The following is a 20,292-nucleotide window of genomic DNA, read 5'->3' as shown; positions in this document are numbered from 1 at the left end:
AGTTAGTTTACTTTCTGCAAGCCAGTTAGGCTACTTCTCGTTCTCTGTAAATGGTGGTGAGACTAAACTCTTCCAGTGAGAGCTCACTTTCTTTGGCAAGCCATCAGATTCCCCTAATTGCTAACAGAATGTAAGCTATGAAGCAAACACACATGGCCTCAACAAGAGTGAAATGTCAAGTAGCCTGTTACAGCCATGGTTGGATAAGTGCCACCTCTCTCTCTCTCTCTCTCTCTCTGTTTGTTTCTCTCCTCCTTTCATCACTTTCATTTCTATGTGTTTCTTCTGTTTCTTTCTTGGTGTGTCACACAATATCTGTTCTCTATCTCTCGTTCCTGAGTGGAAGCTCGTGTGACGCCCGACTGGCAGTGATTTGTGTGAAAGCTGAGTGAGAGTCTGCAGATCTAACAGTGAGCTCTCCCACCCCTCCAGGATGATGGAGCAACAAGCAACACCATCTGGACCGCAGAGAGAGAGAGAGAGATAGAGATCAGAGAGAGAGAGAGAGAGAGAGAGAGAGAGGGAGAGAGAGAAGGAGAGGTGGGAGAGAAAGCAAGTCAAGTGATGAAAACTGCGTTAATGTCGTTATTCTTCTTCCCAAGAAACCCATATACTACCCTGTTTGTTTTGGCATTGCATTTATTAATTTAGACTTTAAATGTCTCTATACAGTGTTGTAAGAACACTGCATACACTGTTCATAGGCCTTGAAGGCCCTGAGGTGCGCAGCCTGCGTGTGAAATGCAACTCTATCGTCATCTAGCGGTTTCTTGCTGCAGTGCAAACATATCAAATTCAGCTGAATGTTGCTCCCAGAAACTACTGAAGCGTCGATATCTTTAGATTAGCCTAAGTGAAGCAACTACTTCACCATTGAGAAATATTAAACAACGCATTGTCAGGTATTTTATAGCTATATGTCTTGGTTTTCATGACTCATCTTCGGAGGCTGGTGAAATCCTAACCCGGAAGCGTTTTCCACCCTCGTGTTGTTTGCAGATTTGAGGAAGCGTGACTGATGATGATAGCTGATGTTAGCTCTGATAGCTACTGTCTGACAGCTGAATGAATAACATCGACATGATTCAGGCTTGTCGGCACCAGAGTTGCTAGCCAGCTAAATCACAACCCACACTGGTAGGTTTCATTTGACAATCTCTTGATTCCAATAAATATATAGGCTGTCAGGCAGACGCTTACTGTTAGCCCCGCTTTCTAGCTAGCATAGGCTACAGATATAACTCTACTAGCTAGCTAAGGTTGATGACAAGTGGCTGTCCAGGTAGCTAGGATAGTCCTCAGCTTTGCTAGTTCACCAGTTGCCAAAGCCATATTATTAAGACCTGAACCCCATCTATGGGGAATATTGTAACTTACGTTATCCATCAATAATAACTCTTATAAACTCTATAGATATTATGCAATATCTATGATAAATGTAGCAAACGACGCATGTGAATTACTCGAAGTAGCCTACCTAGCCTAGCTAGTACCATAGTTGCATTGAAACGTTCTGGTTGAAATGTTCCTCCCTCCAGGTCCATAGCTTGCTCGCTGTCACTGGGAAAATCAAGTGCAGTAAATATCGTGTCCTGTGGGTGGCGTCGCGACCCCATCATGTCACAGGAGGGAGATGCAACGTTACAACAAGAAGACCTAGCGGCTTGTGAGTCTGGCAACCCTGCGGAGTCTGACCCAGCGCCCTGTGAACCTGGCAACCCTGTGGAGTCTGACCCAGCGCCCTGTGAACCTGGCAACCCTGTGGAGTCCGACGGTGACGCAGCTGGCGATGCCATCATCACGGCCACCATCGGAGCGACCGTGCCCACCGGGTTCGAGCAGACGGCCGCAGAGGAGGTGAAGGAGAGAATCGGGGTGGACGCCACCATAAGCAAGGACCGCGGGCGGATTTACTTCCAGATTACCACAGACAAGCTTCCTCAGGTCAGTCTAGGCTTGTTGTCAAGCTCCAAAAAGCTTTGTGCTTGTTATCCCTGGTCCAGGTCCGGTATACTATTCAGGCACTGAATACTACACTGGCATGCCAGGAACCATTCATTGCACCATTGACTTTTGTCACTCGGTCTATATTACCGAATGGAGAGACAATATTATATTGTTACTCACCGAAGTGAAGACAGTTTTCGAAAGATGAAAGCCTTTTCTCCGAGGTGGCTACGGGTGCAGCCCCCCAACTTTTATATAAAACACCTTTTTGCACTTAAATAGCACTTAAAAACCCGGAAGCGTTTTCCACCCTAATGGTGGAGGCAGCAAGCCCCAAGTCCACCAGATGTTGCAGGTAGGAGAGCACTGTCTCAACTGGGCAGGTCTCCGGGCCTACATCTTCCTCATCACACCAGCACATGAAAGACTCCCACTTTCCAGCGTACAGCTTAGAAGTAGAGCCAGCACGCGCGCTCTGAATAGTGCTGATCACAGCCGCGGAGAGACCCCTCCAAGCTAACCTGTGCCGTTCAGTAACCAGGCCACCAGGCGCTGACCCAGAACCGGGGGGGCCTGTACCGCCCCGCCCGCCTGGGACAGGGCATCCCGCCTGTACGAAATGAGCCAAGGGCGAACCTGAACCAGGGCCATCAGTTCCGTGAACCATCTCGCGCTGGGACAGTCTGGCGCAACTAGGATCACTGTCTGACGTTTGGACCATATCCTGGCCAACAGCATAGGAATGATCGCCACTGGGGGGAAGGCATAAAGCAGGCCCTCCGGCCAAGGAGTGTGCGCAAAGACGTCCACTCCCAGCGGAGGGCTGTCCGTCCGACTCAGAGAAAACCGAAGAGGACAGTGAGCATTCTCCCTTGTGGCGAACAGGTCCACTTTCGCACGACCAAAGTGTGCCCAAAGATGTGACAATCTGAGGATGCAGCCTCCACTTGTCGTGGCGCGGCCCGCCCCTCGACATGAGGTCGGCACCGACATCCAAGTGGCCCAGAATGTGCTAAGCCTGGAGGGAGCTCAGATTGGAGCTCGCCCACAGCCACAACCTCACCGCCGTGCGGTGAAAAACCACTGAGCGGCGGCACCCTGACGGTTGATGTAAGCGACCGTGGCATGGTTGTCTGAGCGCACCAGCACAGGGCGCCCCCTCAGCGCAGGTGCAAAGTGCTGAAGAACCAGCAACACTGTCTCCAGCTCCAGGAGATTGATGTGCCGGTTCTCACCAGGCGGCCAACGGCCCCCCACGGCCTGGGACAGGCACATCCCTCCCCAGCCGGAGAGGGACGCGTCTGTGAAAATCGGTATGTGGAACGACACCCTGCCTAGAGGGACACCACGCGCGATGACGTGCGGGTTCCTCCAGAAAGCCAGGGACCCGGGCAACGTCACCATCTTGAATTTGTCCCTGATGACATTCAGACGAAGACGCGCGAACCAACGTTGCAAGCCACGCATGTGAAGGAGGCCCAGCGGAACCACCACGTGGGCCGATGACATTAAGCCCAGCAAACGCATCACCATCAGAGCCGTGGCCGGCAGATCATGAGTGCCTGGGCCAGAGCATCGCGCCTTGGCGCCGCCTGAGACGCGCGCATCGAGACCGAGTCCAAGTTGAGGCCCAGATAAGTGACAGACTGAGACGGGCGTGGCGCGCTCTTTTCCCAGTTGATGGTGAATCCCAAACCTGTGAGATGAGTCACAAGCTGGGAGGTGTGCGCCATGGCCTACGCGGCTGACGAGGCGAGGATCAGAAGGTCATCCAGGTAGGCGAGCACTCTGATGCCCTCGCGCCTCAGAGGTAGAATCGCCATTTCTAGGCACTTGGAAAACACCAGAGGAGCCAGCGCATAACCGAACGGGAGCCTTGTGTACTCGTAAGCCACACCCTGAACGGCAAAGCAGAAACTTTCTGTGACCCTCTCTGATGGGAACATTAAAGTATGTGTCCTTCAGATCTATGCTTGTGAAGAAGTCGCCTTGAGTCCAACAAGTGCTTCACCGTGAGCATACGAAAATGCCGTTTGGCTACGCATTTGTTCAGAAGGCGCAGGTCGAGGATGGGACGCATCCCAGTTCACCAGAAAGCGATCGTATTCTAGAACGGCCCCGACCCCCGACCGCCACCGCTGGCATTCCCCCACCCGTGGGGGCTGCAGCAGTCCAAGGGGGGCCGCACATGAAAGGGAGGCGAACCGCAGACACTGTCATCACACACCAACTTACTTGAAGTGGGGGCGAGATCAATGTCAGAACAGTGTAAACGTTCTCCTGAGCATGGAGACGTAAGGTTGGAAGTAGCCCGAGAGCTGTTGTGAAAGGGAACTTCCATGTCTGTAGACAGTGGGGCCGCGTCAATGTAAGCACATGAAGAGGCCGCTGACCCAGCCTGTGTACCGGTAGCCCTTGTATCACTCAAAATGAAAGGAAAAGGAGCATAGTCCTCATGCAAATGAGGCAGACGACTCAAGTAGCTGTGTGGAGGCAGACGCCTTTGAACTTGTCGCGAAAAGTTGGGGAATCTTGCTCCCATATGCAAATGAGGCAGACGACCCATACTGATGCAGCGCAACGGAGGGAACAAATGAGGTACGATCATTCAAATTTGAAGTATAGCAGAGCGAGCACTCAACTTCAAACGAAGTTCGTTTAACGGTCCTAACGACATCAACCGCCTCTCGGGCTGTGTGCGAGAGTAGCTTAGCCGAGCGAGACACAGAGGCTTCATTTCCCAGTCGTTCGCGATGGCGCGGTACACGAATACCGGCGCTCACCGTTGAAGTAGCCGAGAACGCCTTCCCAGTACTACACACCAAGCGAGACATTGGATTAACTCTCTGGCAAACATTTCTCTTGGAAACAGAAGGTTTAGCTGCCGAAAGCTGACCCGTAGAGGGGGAAGGCTGCCCGACAACTTTCCTTGATATCCCTGCCGGGGTAGGGAGAGTAACCAGGCTAGGGCTAGCTAACTGAGTGGATGATCTGACCTGTAGTGTTTTTGAGACATGACAACGGGGCAGAATCGCGCTACCCTCCACAAACGTATTTCTCTCGGCAGAGAGCGGAGGGGCAGGCGCAATCAGCTCAGAACCAGAACACAGAGACACATTAATAATAGCATCAGACTGTCGAGCATGGAAAGGACACAAGTGACCACCGGTGTACAAAGGAATATGCTCTTTATTGCGGAAACCCCTAATACAGGGACCACAACCATCCTCTAACGTGAGGGGAGGGCCATAGGGAACAATGGCAGCCTGATCAGACGTTAATTGTCACGCATTAGTGCCAGGCTTCTTCCTCTTCCACTGCGCTGCAGGACCCTGGCGAGCGGTGGAAGGAGCGTGGGAAGCCTGGGAATCGCTGGTTCGCGGGAGGGGGACCGGGGGCAGCCCTCGGAGTGGCGAACCTCGCCTTCCTCTTCCTCCTTTTCACGGGGACACGGGCGACAATAGACAGGGTCCTCCTGTCCCCAAGATGCCTGGCCACCAGCTTGAACTGCTCCTCGACTTTGCCGAGGCGTTCCAGGGTTTCCCCGGCGGCAGAACCGAACAGCCCGGACCGGTAGATGGGAGCGTTCAGCAGAGCCGTGCGAGCTGAGTCGTTCACAGAGGAGACGCCCAGCCACAGCAGGCGATGGTGTACCACAGCGTTAGCCATGACGCGGCCAGTGCAGATCGCGGCAGACTGGCAGAGCTGCATGGCCGCTCCAGCCGCAGCTTGGAGGTCAGGAACCCGTTCGGGCGGTGGCGAGGTGCCGCTGCTCAACTCCGATGCCAAGGTGGTGACCAGGATGGAGATGGAGGAAACAGCGGCCGTGGCCTGGGCAGCGAGGACGTACATGTGGTCAGAGAGGGTAGCCGCTTGTCGGTCTCGCGCCCCGGGAAGCTGGGGTTTCTTGGTATTGCTCCATGCAGCCGCGCCAGGAGCGAAGTGGGCGGCAAAGGACGGCTCGAGCGCCGGGAAGAGATGTCACGCTCATCACTGGACACATGCGTGGCGTCAGTCCAGGCGCGAACTGGGGCCTTAGTCTGCTCGAGAGGCGCCACCCAGGTACTCTCGACAAACCTGTCGATATGTGCCATGACAGGGAGGGGGCGCTTGACTCTCCGCGTCGAGAGCTCAAAGCAGGAAGTGCCCCAGAGATTGGTGCATTTCGCCTCAGGCTCCGACGGGAGGGGGATGCCTATGGAGACCGCCGCGTGCTCCAATATACCGGGGAACCCCCTCCGGAATACGAGCGGCTTGGCCCCAGCGGCATCGTCTGGAGGGCCGCCCTCGCCGCCGGAGGGGGGCTCAGAACAAGACTCAGAAGAGCCCGTACATGGGGAGGCTTAATTTTACAACGGTTGCTAGCCAATCAGAATCAAGTATCCAAACTCTCCGTAGAACCAGATTTTGATAGGTATTGTGTTAAATATTCTAGAATTCCAGGGCGAATTCTACTTTTTTAATAGGTTTGGAACCATTGCCAATTGTATTATTGCATAACCTGTGGAAACATACAAACCGAAAAAAGTCAATGGCGCAATGAATGGTTCCTGGTAGGGCGGGATACCCAATCACGTAAACATTTTACCTGGTAATCCATTATACTCTAGGCTACCACTCCAGGATTAGTCAATGTTATATCCCGTCATCATGATTAACTTGAATTGCATGGTTTAACCTTGTTCCCTTGGATGAATAGCTAAAGGGTTGGTTGAAGTTGTGGTTGAAGTTATGTAATACTTCTTTCTAACTGCAGACGTGTGTTCTTACCACAGGTGCATCATCTGAAATCTGTGGACAACCTGTTTGTTGTGGTGAAAGAGTATGACAAGTACCAGTTTAAGGACTCAAAGGTAAGTTTTGTTTAGCAGTAGTAATGTTTCGTGTGTGAGGAGCTCATGATTAAGGAAAAGAAAACACCAGGTGGGATACTCCAAGAGAAATAAAAATGCAAGACTTTCGGCAGCTCAGTTTACTTTATTTTTTATTGCTGGGCTGCTGACGTGATTCGGCACTACGCCTTCATCAGAGTCCAGCTGAAACACCCCAGCAAAAAAAACATTGTCAACTGAACCGCCGGTGGTCTTGTACTTTTATTCCATTTGAAGTGCCGCTATCCCACCTGGTGGGTTTTTCTCTCTACAAGTATTCTCACAGCAGAGCACTCACAGCCTAAAAAGGCAAATAGAGGACGCACACCTGTTCCACCTCTAACCTGAAACCTGACTACCACTGGATTAGCTTTTCCACCTCTAACCTGACTACCACTGGATCAGCTGTTCCACCTCTCACCTAACCTGGTATGACCCTCCCGATCTAGCGAGCTCACTGCTTCGTTCCGCAATATCGGTCTGGCCTTCGCCCCATAGAGAACGATTATGTGGGAGGGGGTACTTGCCTTGACAGACAAACACCTTCAGCCAATGAGCAAACTTTTGCCAAATCCAGTCGGAAGAACAGCAAACACGTCTTTTCCACCGAGAAACTCCGCTAGTGCATACTCTTGTTCTTGTTTAAGTGTTGTGATTAAGTCTATTTCTGCAATAACTGCACTTACAGCGTTAACTTTACCACTCGTTGCTTCGGTAGCCGCCATGTTTGTTTAGTGAGCGGCAGGGATATGAACCAATCAGGGGCTGCTTTCCACTGTGGGGCGGGACAGCAGTTAAAACGCAGTCCCTGATTGGCCCAGTATGGTCTGGATTTTGGCATAATCGCTCTGGAGGAGGCAAAGGCCAGACCGTTCTGCGTTAGTGAAACAGAGTGTGAGCTTGCGAGTACGGGATGGTCGTACCAGGCTACCTCTAACCTGAAACCTGACTACCACTGGATCAGTGGTTCCACCTCTAACCCGACTACCACTGGATCAGCGGTTCCACCTCTATCCTGACTACCACTGGAACAGCGGTTCCACCTCTAACCTGACTACCACTGGATCAGCTGTTCCACCTCTAACCTGACTACCACTGGATCAGCTGTTCCACCTCTAACCTGACTACCACTGGATCAGCTGTTCCACCTCTAACCTGATTACCACTGGATCAGCTGTTCTCTCAGCCTAGCTCATAACTTTAATGTTGTGGATCAGGGTTTCCGTTAGCCAGTAATTACCAGTTTTTGTCCGGAAAAATCTGTTGAAGTCTGATATATTAAAATCTCTCCGGTTATAATGTCCGGACAAAATAATTCCCCCTAATTTTATTAGGCCTACAATAGGCTCAAATTTAATTTCCATATATTATGATTCCTTTTGAATATAAAAAAACAAATAGGCCTATTCACTTTCTTCTGTTAATCTGTAGGCTATTGGCTAGTATGCCTATGCGATGAAAAAACAGCCGTAAGATAAACCTGCCTATAGGCTAGCGGGCCACCATAGATAAACCTGCCTATAGGCTAGCGGGCCACCATAGATAAACCTGCCTATAGGCTAGTGGGCCACCATAGATAAACCTGCCTATAGGCTAGCGGGCCACCATAGATAAACCTGCCTATAGGCTAGCGGGCCACCATAGCAAGCGAGGGGGAGCCTGATCGAGGTACAGAGCTTGAAGCGAAAATGGAAAGGCCTATTAATATCGAATGGAAATTAGCCTAGGCACATTGTAAGTTCTTACACTTTATTTAAGTAGGCTATATTTATTTTCACTTTTGTTCTATTTTAGCCTATCTGATAAAAGGCCGAAATTAGACTACAGTATAGGCCTAGCCTATGAATTCCAATCAGCGCAGCCGTAGGCCTTAAATTAAAATGTTACGAGAAGCCTACATGTTGCCTAACCTCTTGCACTTTTAAATAAAAATGTTATATATCTAGACATGCATTGTGGCATTTCTTTATTTAGCCCAGACGGCCTATCAGTTGTTTCTAAACAGTTATGTCCTCCTCATCCTCATAGCCTACTACGATGTCCGTGGTTATAATGACGCTGTTTTATTGATAAAAAGGGTAGGCTAAAACTGGAAAGAGAAATTAGTAAACACATATTAATGTCGCGAATCCCAAACCAATTAGCCTACATCCTCAAATCCAATTCATGCAATTGAAATAAACATTCATGTTCTAGCCTACAGTCGCAATTCAAAGGTGAATATTTTTGTGGCTGTGCAATTACATATAGGCCTAGCGCATGGAATCATGACAGCCTATCACACATTTAATCATACGGATGCGAAATAAGACAATAAATGGCATATATAAGCTACACAACGGCCAATCACCGCGACAAACACCTATAATAGGCCTAATATTATATTATAATATAATGACCGGAATTTCTCCAGTTTGTCCGGAAAAGTCTAATCTTCCCGGACACATTAGCTGAATCCCAAATCACGCACTTAGGTGAAAGTGCAGAGCACTCGCGGCCTTGTGGCCTTACATGCGCGTTCCCGCTAAGTCCACAAGGGCTCAGGGTAGTCCGAAAACGGAATTGCTAGGTCCACAAGCGCGCCACTGCCGCCATTTGCGCACTTTAACCGCACTTACCGAAAGTCCGCAATTTCGTGGACTTAGGAGCAGAAAATACCCACAGTCCACTGCGTCTCATGTGACACAGTGCTTGAGTGCATCCGAGTCATGATCCGAGTGAATCACACATAAATAATGATATTTGCCGATAACACAACATTTATCTTGAAATCCACATGCTGCAAACATATCCCACCCAACATAAATTTTAAATTATTATTAATTTAAAACAGACGTCAATTTGCAGAGCCGAGCGGAACTGAGGAGCGCGTCAGAGCAGCCTCTGCATGGAGGGACGCGGCAGCCAATGAAAACGAAGTGGGAGGGGCATTGAGCTAAACTGGCTTGGGAATCGTTGGCACGCCGCTGGAAGTGCTGTCCCATTTAATTCATGGCCCTGCACCCTCTGGCCCTTCCAGCTGACGTCAATTAAGTGCTCAGGCCGCAAGTGCGAGGGGCCGCAAGGGCACACTCAGATTGGGATTCAGCTATTGACCGGTTCCGATTTTCTCAAACGGAAACCCTGTTGTGGATAACGGTGTTTCCACGTCTCTGTCTGTCTGTCCAACAGGAGGAGACACTGGCAGACATGCAGGTTCTGGCCTCCACGCTCCCCTGGACCGACGCCCTGGAGGTCTGGAGGCTCAACAACGCCCTGAAGAAAAAGAGGTGTGTGGTGGAAATTCTCAGAAGCAAGGTGTTCTTTGGAATGATGTTGAATGCCGAGTATCAGAGAGGAATGAGTATGTTTATTAAGCAATACCGGTACAATGTTTTCTCGAGAAAGGTTTGCCCCTCAAAGCATGAACAGAGTGAGAGAGCGAGCCCCGAGACAAGTTGCATGTTAGTTTATATAGGATCTTGAACGGTGTACCCGCCCATCTGACATTCAGAAGGTTAGTTTGGTTACGACAGATACAATTCTTGTCTAAGCATAGCAGGTGTTAAATCTTCTAGACAGCCCCCAAGGGGAAGTGAGCACCAACCCTCCCAGTCCTTGGGGACATAAGTCAACTCGCTGTCATTAGCTGCATTTCCATTACACTTTTTCGCAAAATAAAAGCGATATTTCTAAAGTTTCGACAAAGTACAATTGCGACTTGCAGGTGTTTCCATTGAAAGGTGTTTTGCGCAAGAGCCATAATTCTCGTAGCCTAGTCACGCGACGCCACACAATTCACACAAAGTGCAACCAGGAAGTAAACAAACCGTTGTATTAAGTAAACAAACCGTTGTAATATTTGAACTTTATTTTATCTTTCCCCTCGGCTCCGCTCTTAAACAGCGCACGTTTCTCAGCTAAGTATCGTTGCTTTAGGGTCCGGAGGCATATCGTGTCACTTCTTCTCCTGCCTAAATTCGAAAAAAGTGTTTCCATTACGCTTTTGCGATATACTTCTATATTGAAACTTCAGAAAAACCACCTCATGAGAGCGTAAAAACATTTTATCGAAATTTGAGAGGTTTTTCGAAATTTAGCTGTTTCCATTACCATTTTTCTATTGCGATATTTAGGTTTTGCACAATTCTAGGTGTAATGGAAACGCGACTATTGTGTGAGAGATTATTCTGGTATATTCCTGAAGGTCAGATGTAGACATTACTTCACAGGATACATACGTTTAAGGATGTACATGAGTTTAAACAACAAAATTCCGTTACAGGTGGCGTCGGCGGGCGGGCGGAAACGGCCACAAGAGGAGACCCAGAGGAGAGGCCGGTAAAGGCGCCGTCGCCGTGGAGACTGTCGCTGTGGACGCCGTCGCTGCAGACGTGGAGAAACTCCAACTGGAGCCTCCGGCAGCTGCGGAGGCAGGCCAGGGGGAGGAGTCTCCTGAGGCGGACAACGGGCCAGTCAGGGAGCAGGACAGGGAAGGGGCGGGGCCTGACACGGAAGGGGAACCCAAGCTGATTAAGTTCCGCGTGACGTGCAGCAGGGCCGGAGACAAACACAGCTTCTCGTCCAATGAGGCGGCGCGGGACTTCGGCGGCGCTGTTCAAGAGTTCTTCCAGTGGAAAGCGGACATGACAAAGTTTGATGTTGAGGTAAACCCGCCTGCTCCAAGTGGACTGGTGAATTCCACTGACTTCATCTAAATAAACCCACTCTGGGTCAGTGTATATAAACATTCACAGGAAAAGCCTCGCCTGTGGATGACTAATCAATGAAAGAAGAAGCAGGAAACGCTTCCCTAACAGTTTACATTAGGGGTGTGATGAGATATCGCAATATAAAAACGTGACATGCATCGTAGAGATGAAAACCTCTCAGTATATATATAATATAAAACATAACAAAATGGAACTATTCCATTGTTTGGCATTTTGTGTTTTTCGAATAAAGGACTACTTGATACTATTGGATAAATGATAGGATGATATCTCAGCCAGACCTCACTGTTCATCTTAACTATCTCTGGCCTGTTGGAATGTGACTGGACCCCAGTACTCAGGCGTGTGTGTGTGTGTGTGCTCAGCGAGACCACAACCGCTGAACACACACACACACACACACACCTGAGGACTATCCCTGGCCTGCTGGAATGTGACTGGAGCCCAGTCCTCAGGCGTGTGTGTGTGTGTGTGTGCTCAGCGCTTGTGGTCCCGGTGGTCCTGCAGGTGCTGCTGAACATCCACAAGGTGGAGGTGGTCATTGGCATCGCCCTGACTGAGGAGAGCCTCCACAGGAGGAACATCACCCACTTTGGACCCACCACTCTACGCTCCACTCTCTGTTATGGCATGCTCAGGTATCTAGAACAACAACGCTACACACACTACTCTGTTATGGCATGCTCAGGTATCTAGAACAACAACGCTACACACACTACTCTGTTATGGCATGCTCAGGTATCTAGAACAACAACGCTACGCACACTACTCTGTTATGGCATGCTCAGGTATCTAGAACAACAACGCTACGCTCTACTCTCTGTTATGGCATGCTCAGGTATCTAGAACAACAACGCTACGCTCTACTCTCTGTTATGGCATGCTCAGGTATCTAGAACAAGAACGCTACACACTACTCTTATGGCATGCTCAGGTATCTAGAGCAACAACGCTACACACACTACTCTGTTATAGCATGCTCAGGTATCTAGAACACACCACGACAGCGCACACTTCCCCACTAGCTTGGACAAACCCCCTAACCAAGACATGGGTTTAACATGGGGTCCAGACCCTTTCTGCCGTTAGATGAAGACATGTTTTATATGGTTTTCTATTTTATTACTTTAAACAATAGAAGAACAAAAAAATGAAAGAAAATCATTAGTTTTACGTATCGGCTCCATCTAAAACTATGCATTTCTCACCATTAAGAGTCACCCAAGCAGTGAACCACAGACAGTCGAGACCCCCCCCAACCCTCTTGCAGTCACACACACACAAACATACACACACGGTCTCTTATGTAGTCTTACTCTCTAGACAGCAGGCCTGAGAACCCCGGCCACCTTTTATACTGCCACCATATCTGATGTCCCTTCTATTGTCCGTCCAACATGAGGCTGCATCATATTTCTAGAGAGAGAGAGAGAGAAGCAGAGATTGAGGAAGACTAAACAGAGACTGACCTAGTACATCACCGTTTTCCCTCTTTATCGGCCCTCTTTGCGAAGGCTAATCTTTCAGTTGTGACCGATTCATGGTCCACTGAGCTCTTCAGGGAATTGAGACAGTGTCTGTAATCTCCGAGGGGACAGACATCATGGATGACTTTTGTGCCAGTATGAGTTGTACTCTATATGGTGATTACAGTAGATTCATCGCTTCTCTTTTCATATAACTTTTGGGCCAATTTGTTATTCAAGATGTAGAGTGAGATGTCCCGTGGGAATGAGCTGGGAATTCAACAGTCGTATCGGACAATTGTGTCTGTAGAAATATCCACTATTATCACTCTGGTTTTCAGTGACACGGCTTTTGGGAAATGTCCTGTTTCAGTAATGTTGTTGTGTTTGTCTGGACACGCAGGCTGTGTAAACCCCAGGCCTCGGACGTGATCCTGGACCCCATGTGTGGGACGGGAGCAATACCGCTGGAGGTACAGTAAGAGAGACGTCATGTGTTCAGGCGGCTGGTAGATAGTGATCAGACACACAGCTGACTGACTGACTGACTGACTGACTGACTGACTGACTGACTGACTGACTGACTGACTGACTGATTGATTGATTGATTGATTGATTGATTGACTGATTGACTGATTGATTGATTGTCCTAACCAGGGAGCCATTGAATGGCAACACTCGTACTTCATCGCCGGGGACAACAACGACATGGCAGTGAGTCGCACAGTCAACAACATCAGCCACATCCACAAGAAGAGACGGGACAGGGGCAGGTGAGAGACCACAGGTCTACAGGATAACCACCTACTGTACCTCAGGAGCAGGGCTGTACATCACATTGTGACATATATGGGCATATACGAGCTGTGAAAAAAAATGTGTGCGATTAATTTATTAGCCCTGTAGCACGCGTGCGACAGACAGCGAGCCACTTGTATGTAACGTTAGCGTTTTTTTCCGTGTTGAAGCCGGGAGGACGAGTGAGGTGAAATGAAGTGAGCGAGCAAGTGCCTCATGCAGTTGTCTGATTGGACAAGCCTATAAAATAAAAATAGCCTATAGTTGAAGTGGGATAAATATATAACGTTATCTAAAAAATACAGTCTAGAAACACGACGTGGAGCTACACCCAGTAGCCTAGCCAATGTTTGAGCCGAAGCAAAGCCTCTTACGCGCTGCTGTCTGTCAGTCAGCAAGCATAATTTGTCAAGGAGACGGCCCACACCACAAGCGCGAGGAGCCTACAACATGCGGAACAGAGGCGCTGCCCTGACTGACTGATCGTCTTTTTGGCTGGCTGAACCGAAAGTTTAACCATGCTAGCTTGCGTTAATGTTCCTCCAGCCACCTAAAAGTGCCAGTCAAAGCAACAGCAAATGCAACGAAATATCAGTTAAGCGTAGCCTAATCTAGCCTATTATTTATGTAGTCTATGTAAAAAAGGCAGTGATTGTGGTAGGAGAAGACAGGACCAGCACAGAGTTGAGGGACAGGTGAGAGAGGAGAGCAGGAGAAGAGAGGAGAAGGAAGGGGCCAGGGCAGGATGAGAGATTAGAAAGAGTGATGATTTAGAACGAAAGAGTATGCAGTTAAGCATCAATGGGCATCAAACATAACTTTTTTTTTATTAAATAAAACATTCTATCTATTATTCTCACCCCATAACTCAAAATTAAAGAAAGCATATTTCATGTAGGATAAACATGCTGTTTCAGTATACTTTTCAATTATATTGTATATAATTGTACATATATATGATTTTGTTATTTTCATTCTTTAAAAGTCACCAGAATACAGGAAACTAGGTCTCTGAAACTTTTTGCCCCCACTTTAGTATAGAAATCCTCCTTATTTTGGCTGTCTTCAGCTTGGCACCACCACACCAAGAGATCAATTCCACAGGAAACACTGGTTCCTTGTTCAGATCATAGAGAAAAACCCAAAACAAACTAGCAAAGGAAAAAGGTGTTGAATTATTAATGAAAAAGAAGATAACCCAAATCATGAAGACACCGCAAAATCAAAAGCCGGTAAAACCTAAAAATGCTTGTCTGAAAACATTTGTTATTATTTCATATTGTATACGTACAGTAACATCCCTTTCCAGGTGGTTTTAAGTGATGAACTGCATAACTTGTGTTGAGTAGAGGTGATAATGGACATTTTATACCTGTGCTACAACTTTCTGGCTCTGTGCTACAGAACTATCAACCCCTGTAGCACCAGTGCTATGTGCTAAAAAAGTTAATGTACAGCCCTGCTCAGGAGTCATTGTCTAGTCAACTATCTCACAGACTCTTTAAGCCGGGTTTGCATACATTACACGTTTTTTTTGTAGTTATAGAATCTGTTCTAAATCTGGAATCTGACTTGATTCATCACATCAAATCTTTAAGACACAGAAGGCAGTGTCAGACCAAACACTCAGTTATAAAACGGCCTCAAACAGCCTTGGCTATCCCCTGACCCTACAGCGTTGGTGTACTGTAGGTGAGGCCTGGAGGTAGAGAAGGGACCTGTAAATTCAAGAAATGTGTTTTCAGGTAGAGTTGGGTGTCATCAGCGTAGAAGTGGAATGATATTCCATGCCGGACGATGATACGGCCAAGGGGGAGCATGTAGAGCGTAAAAAGGCTGTGGCCGATGACTGATCCTTGAGGGACACCACAGGTGAGGTGACAGAGAGTGTGTCCGACTTTGCCTCTCCCAGGGAGACACTCCGTTCTTCCGGTGAGATAGGAAGTGAACCAGTTTAGGGCAGTGTCAGTGAGTCCAATGGTGGAGTGAAGGTGATGTAAGAGGATGAGGTAGGATGGGGGCGTAGCGGTCCAGGCATCATGTGACAATTGGACAGTTGGTTGGGTGTGGCTGTCTACCACATTAGGTGAAAATAATACAAAATCAGAAGTAAATTAATAACATTTGGTAGACGGGTGGTGATGGCGAGACAGACGGTAGTAGCTTGATATGGCGTGATGCTGACAGTCCCTCCCCTCCTACCGCAGCGCTGTCCCGGGGCTGCCCATCGACACCGTGCAGTGGGACCTGTGCTGTCTGCCCCTGAGGACCGGCTCTGTGGACGTCATCGTCACCGACATGCCCTTCGGGAAGAGGTGAGCCGCCGCGGCGCGTCACGCTGCGTTACTGCCAGGCCACACCACGACGGAGGAGCACCTGGGTGCTGCTCGCACAAGACCACAATATGTGGTGCTGCTGACAATGCTTGGTGCTGCTGACTGAATGCTTGGGTGCTTGTGTGCGTGCGTATGTGTGTGTTCGTGCGTGCCTCTGTGTGTGTGTGTGTGTGTGTGTGTGTGTGTGTGTGTGTGTGTCACAGATTCCACTGCGTCAGAATCGCTTCCACGCTCACTTGCCCACGCTGGGTTTGATTGCGGGTCCTCTGACTTTCCAACGCATGTCATGACCTGACCTGACTTCCATAAACAGGGCTGTAGCCAGCTCGATGGAGAGAGTTTAACCAATTAATCTGGATTCCTTGTGTCTGTGTGTATTTGCGTGTGCGTGTTCTTATTAAAGGATGGGCTCCAGGAAGAAGAACTGGGACCTGTACCCGTCCTGTCTGAGAGAGATGGCTCGCGTCTGCAGGCCAGGCTCGGGCAAGGCGGCCTTGTTGACCCAGGATAAGAAATGCTTTGCCAAGGTAACGCACTGGTACCATTTTACAGTACAGCTCGTAATAACAGGGTAATACCATGGTACTGTCGCCTCACAACAAGAAGGTCCTGGGCCTTTCTGTCAAATGCTGCAGATGGTCATGAAGTTGGGCAGCAACTGCCTTTTCCAGCACCTTAGATAGGAATGGGAGGTTGGAGATAGGCCGGTAGTTGGCAAACACTTCTGGGTCTAGGTTGGGCTCTTTAAGGTTAGCAGAGCGTAGCGGTCGGGAGGGGGTGTAGGGTTTGACCATGGCCTGGAGGTTAGAGGTGCCCTGTAGGTTAGCGCCAGAGTTTTAAACTGGATGCGAGCACATGAAGTCGATGCCTTTGTCAATGATGTGGTCTTGAATGAGGGACGATTTTTTATTGAGGGATTGTGCATTCAAAAGTTCAATTTTGACTTTTGGTGAGGTGGTGAGTCTGTAGGGGCCGGAGTAGGCTAGAATCCACTCCACGTTTTATGTCTTGCTTAGTGTGTAGTGGTCTCATGATGCATACTGTACACTAACATGTAGTTAACATGTAGTTAGCAGGTAATGCCTGTTTAACGCCTCTATGATGGCGTTATTGTGAAGGAACTGTTGGAGAGGGGGACACGTGTGGTGGTGTGACGCAAGAAAAAAACAGCACTAGAATGCCCTGTCAAGCTCATCTTCATCACCATGGATACTGGCCAAGCATTACGTGCATTCCTGGCCAGACAATTAATTACAGTCCTAGTCCCTGTGAGTCATGGCAGTTAATTTATCACAGTGTTGACTAGGGCTGTGTGTAGCTGAACAGCGCCAAGCTTATAGCTGCTCACAGCTGCTTAGAGTGCACCTGGAAAGCTAGTTGACGTTAGCAACTGAAAAAGCCTAGAGCCCAGGGCGCTATAGCGCTAAAAAGCGCTGGGACACAGCTCTCCTTTCTAGAGCACTCTAGAGCTCATTACCCATTAATAACAATGAGAAAACAGCACCAGCTCTAACATACAGCTCACCGGTGGACACGCACCCTAAGAGTAACATCCCTATTGTGGAAGTTTTTGTTTGTTTGTTTGTTTTGACCTTTATTTATCCAGGGGAGCCCACTGAGACCAAGGTCTCACTTACAGCCGTGCCCTGGTTAAATGGTGAAGTGCTGTATGGGCTGAATCATCATTGTTGTTGTTGGTACAGTATACTGGGAGAGGGAGAGGTATACTGGGAGCGGGAGAGGTATACTGGGAGCGGGAGAGGTATACTGGGAGAGGGAGAGTTATACTGGGAGCGGGAGAGGTATACTGGGAGCGGGAGAGGTATACTGGGAGAGGGAGAGGTATACTGGGAGCGGGAGAGGTATACTGGGAGAGGGAGAGGTATACTGGGAGCGGGAGAGGTATACTGGGAGCGGGACAGGTATACTGGGAGCGGGAGAGGTATACTGGGAGAGGTATACTGGGAGAGGGAGAGGTATACTGGGAGAGGGAGAGTTATACTGGGAGCGGGAGAGGTATACTGGGAGCGGGAGAGGTATACTGGGAGAGGGAGAGGTATACTGGGAGTGGGAGAGGCATACTGGGAGCGGGACAGAGGAAGTGTGCCTAGGCGATACTTCTCTACCACAGAGCTAGCGTACTAGCTTACAGAGTTAGTGGACTAACCTACAGAAGTAGCGTACTAGCCTACAGAGTTAGTGTACTAGCCTACAGAGCTAGCGTACTAGCTTACAGAGGTAGCGTACTAGCCTACACAGTTAGCGTACTAGCCTACAGAGTTAGTATACTAGCCTACAGAGGTAGTTTATTAGCCTACAGAGCTGGTGCTCTAGCCTGTGAGTGATCCTGACTGATGGGTGTGTGTCTGTCTCACCCAGGCCATCTCCAGGATGGGGGGCCTCTGGAGGAAGACCCACACGGTCTGGGTCAACGTGGGGGGTCTGCACGCAGGGGTGTACCTCCTGAAGCGGACCGCCGCCACGTTCGGACAGACCCCCGAAGACGTCCGCGACACCACGGCGGTGACGGAGGAGAACGCTGTGCAGAACGTGGACGAGTGGCTCAGTTAGACCCGTAGAACACATAGAAGAAAACTCTTACTGTACTTGAAGAGAACGTTTGATCTTTAATTAGTTGGTATTTAGGATTTGGTTGCTGTTGTTTATTTGCCAAACCTATCTGGGTTCTGTTTTTGTTTCAGGTTTTGGAGCAGCTTCTCTTTCTTTTTTCTTTCCCACAATCCTTTTCATGTCACTAATATGAGTGATAGTGGTCAGATTACTCAAAAGACCACCGTTTTCATTAGAGAATGACAGTTGAAAGTTTATGCAGTTTTTTCCACATTTGATCAGCCACAGGTATGTTTCTGTCTATGTTTGATGCAGGTAGCATTGTGGTATTAATAACAGGCTTGGACAGATGTTAATGATGGCCTTGGACAGGGGCTGGTAGAATGTTCATGTTCACTAGTGAACACTAGTGGTGACAACATGGAACTTTGCTGAAACCCAAAGCTCTAGTTATTTTTATTTATAGTAAATTTGAGTATTTCAGTCATGACATGTGACATAACATCAAATTACCTTCTTAGCACACCTATTTTGTAGGCTATGTATTGTATGTAGGTTTGAATACCATGGCAGTGGGCCTCGAAGATTCCCGTAACTGCCCAACTCACTGCCTTTCCTGATTCATTCAAACTGTTTAATGAAAAGTTCCAGTGTTTACAGGAAGTTGTAATGCAATGTATGTCTAGTATTCAACAACAACTCTGATCATTCATGTCTGCTTTATTTTGAGTGGGGTCACTGATGGAGAGTTTTGTTTTATCAGGGAATCAGTCAGGATGACCACCCTTTCCTAAGCTGTTTTAGTTCTGTCAACAGGCTCTGCATAATGACTCTTTATTATAAATAAACTAATTAAACTCAAAAGGTCTTGGTTGATACTAATGCTCGTGTGAGGGCTTGGGGTCACAGTTCCTATGACATCACCAAGAATGTATACACAGTCATGTTCATAAGACGTCACAGAGAATGTGTACACAGTCTTGTTCACATCAGCACAGGCGAGTGAACAAAGGCCAGTCTTCCACTCCATCAACAGGACGTGCTGAGATAGGCACATGCTTCATAATTTTTCTAATGAACTACTGTATTGGGCTGTTGTTTCTCTGGCAGATTAAGCAATGTTTTAAATTACTAGTTACATTAGAAATAATGGGCATTCTTTCACAGCTTTTCCAAAATAGATATGTCAAATCTAAGTTGTATAATGACTGTTTGGTTACTTATTTAAATATTTAGATATGAGAAGAGTGTGTATCCTACCTATGCGATAATTGGCTGGAAATATCTTAGGACTCACACTAGAGGATTTGGGGCTGATTTATCCCCGATTCACCCCTTCCGACATTCGGAGGAGAAATCAGGTCTGGAACGTTGGTCGGTTCGGACCAGATGATCTTGTAATGTGAGGGGTTTACAGATCCAATCTTATACCTCCCGATCGGCTCGCATGTTTGATATTTATGATTATTACGCCACTGGTTTACAGGCGAGGGAGGGGTTCGTTGCTCCCTCGGGCACGATAATATCCTGTAGTGTGATGAGCTGTTATTTTCTAACAACTCATTGACAACAAGTAGACAACATGACAAGG

The 20,292-nt window shown here is 48.4% G+C and overlaps 1 protein-coding gene across 1 annotated transcript; it reads left to right on the top strand.

The window, feature by feature from the left end:
* The first annotated feature begins 999 nt into the window (after positions 1-999).
* Positions 1,000-19,526, top strand: thumpd3 (THUMP domain containing 3). Its single transcript, XM_084445623.1, has 11 exons — positions 1,000-1,137; positions 1,539-1,944; positions 6,723-6,800; positions 9,990-10,087; positions 11,083-11,464; positions 12,038-12,168; positions 13,400-13,469; positions 13,654-13,769; positions 16,002-16,109; positions 16,534-16,657; positions 18,510-19,526. The coding sequence occupies exons 2-11, from the start codon at positions 1,618-1,620 to the stop codon at positions 18,699-18,701; spliced, it is 1,626 nt and encodes a 541-aa protein (XP_084301749.1). The 5' UTR covers positions 1,000-1,137; positions 1,539-1,617; the 3' UTR covers positions 18,702-19,526.
* Positions 19,527-20,292: the final 766 nt, after the last annotated feature.

This window comes from Borostomias antarcticus (assembly GCF_949987555.1).
Source record: "Borostomias antarcticus genome assembly, chromosome: 11".
NCBI lineage: Eukaryota > Metazoa > Chordata > Actinopteri > Stomiiformes > Stomiidae > Borostomias > Borostomias antarcticus.
Note: the sequence above shows the minus strand (reverse complement) of the source record. Positions and strands in the feature narration are given on the sequence as shown.

Excerpts from the sequence above, each read along its gene's own strand:
- thumpd3 (XM_084445623.1), top strand. The coding sequence starts at position 1,618 with ATGTCACAGGAGGGAGATGCAACGTTACAACAAGAAGACCTAGCGGCT. Across the intron at positions 10,088-11,082 it reads AACGCCCTGAAGAAAAAGAG|GTGGCGTCGGCGGGCGGGCG; the intron begins GTGTGTGGTGGA and ends ATTCCGTTACAG. Across the intron at positions 12,169-13,399 it reads CTCTGTTATGGCATGCTCAG|GCTGTGTAAACCCCAGGCCT; the intron begins GTATCTAGAACA and ends CTGGACACGCAG.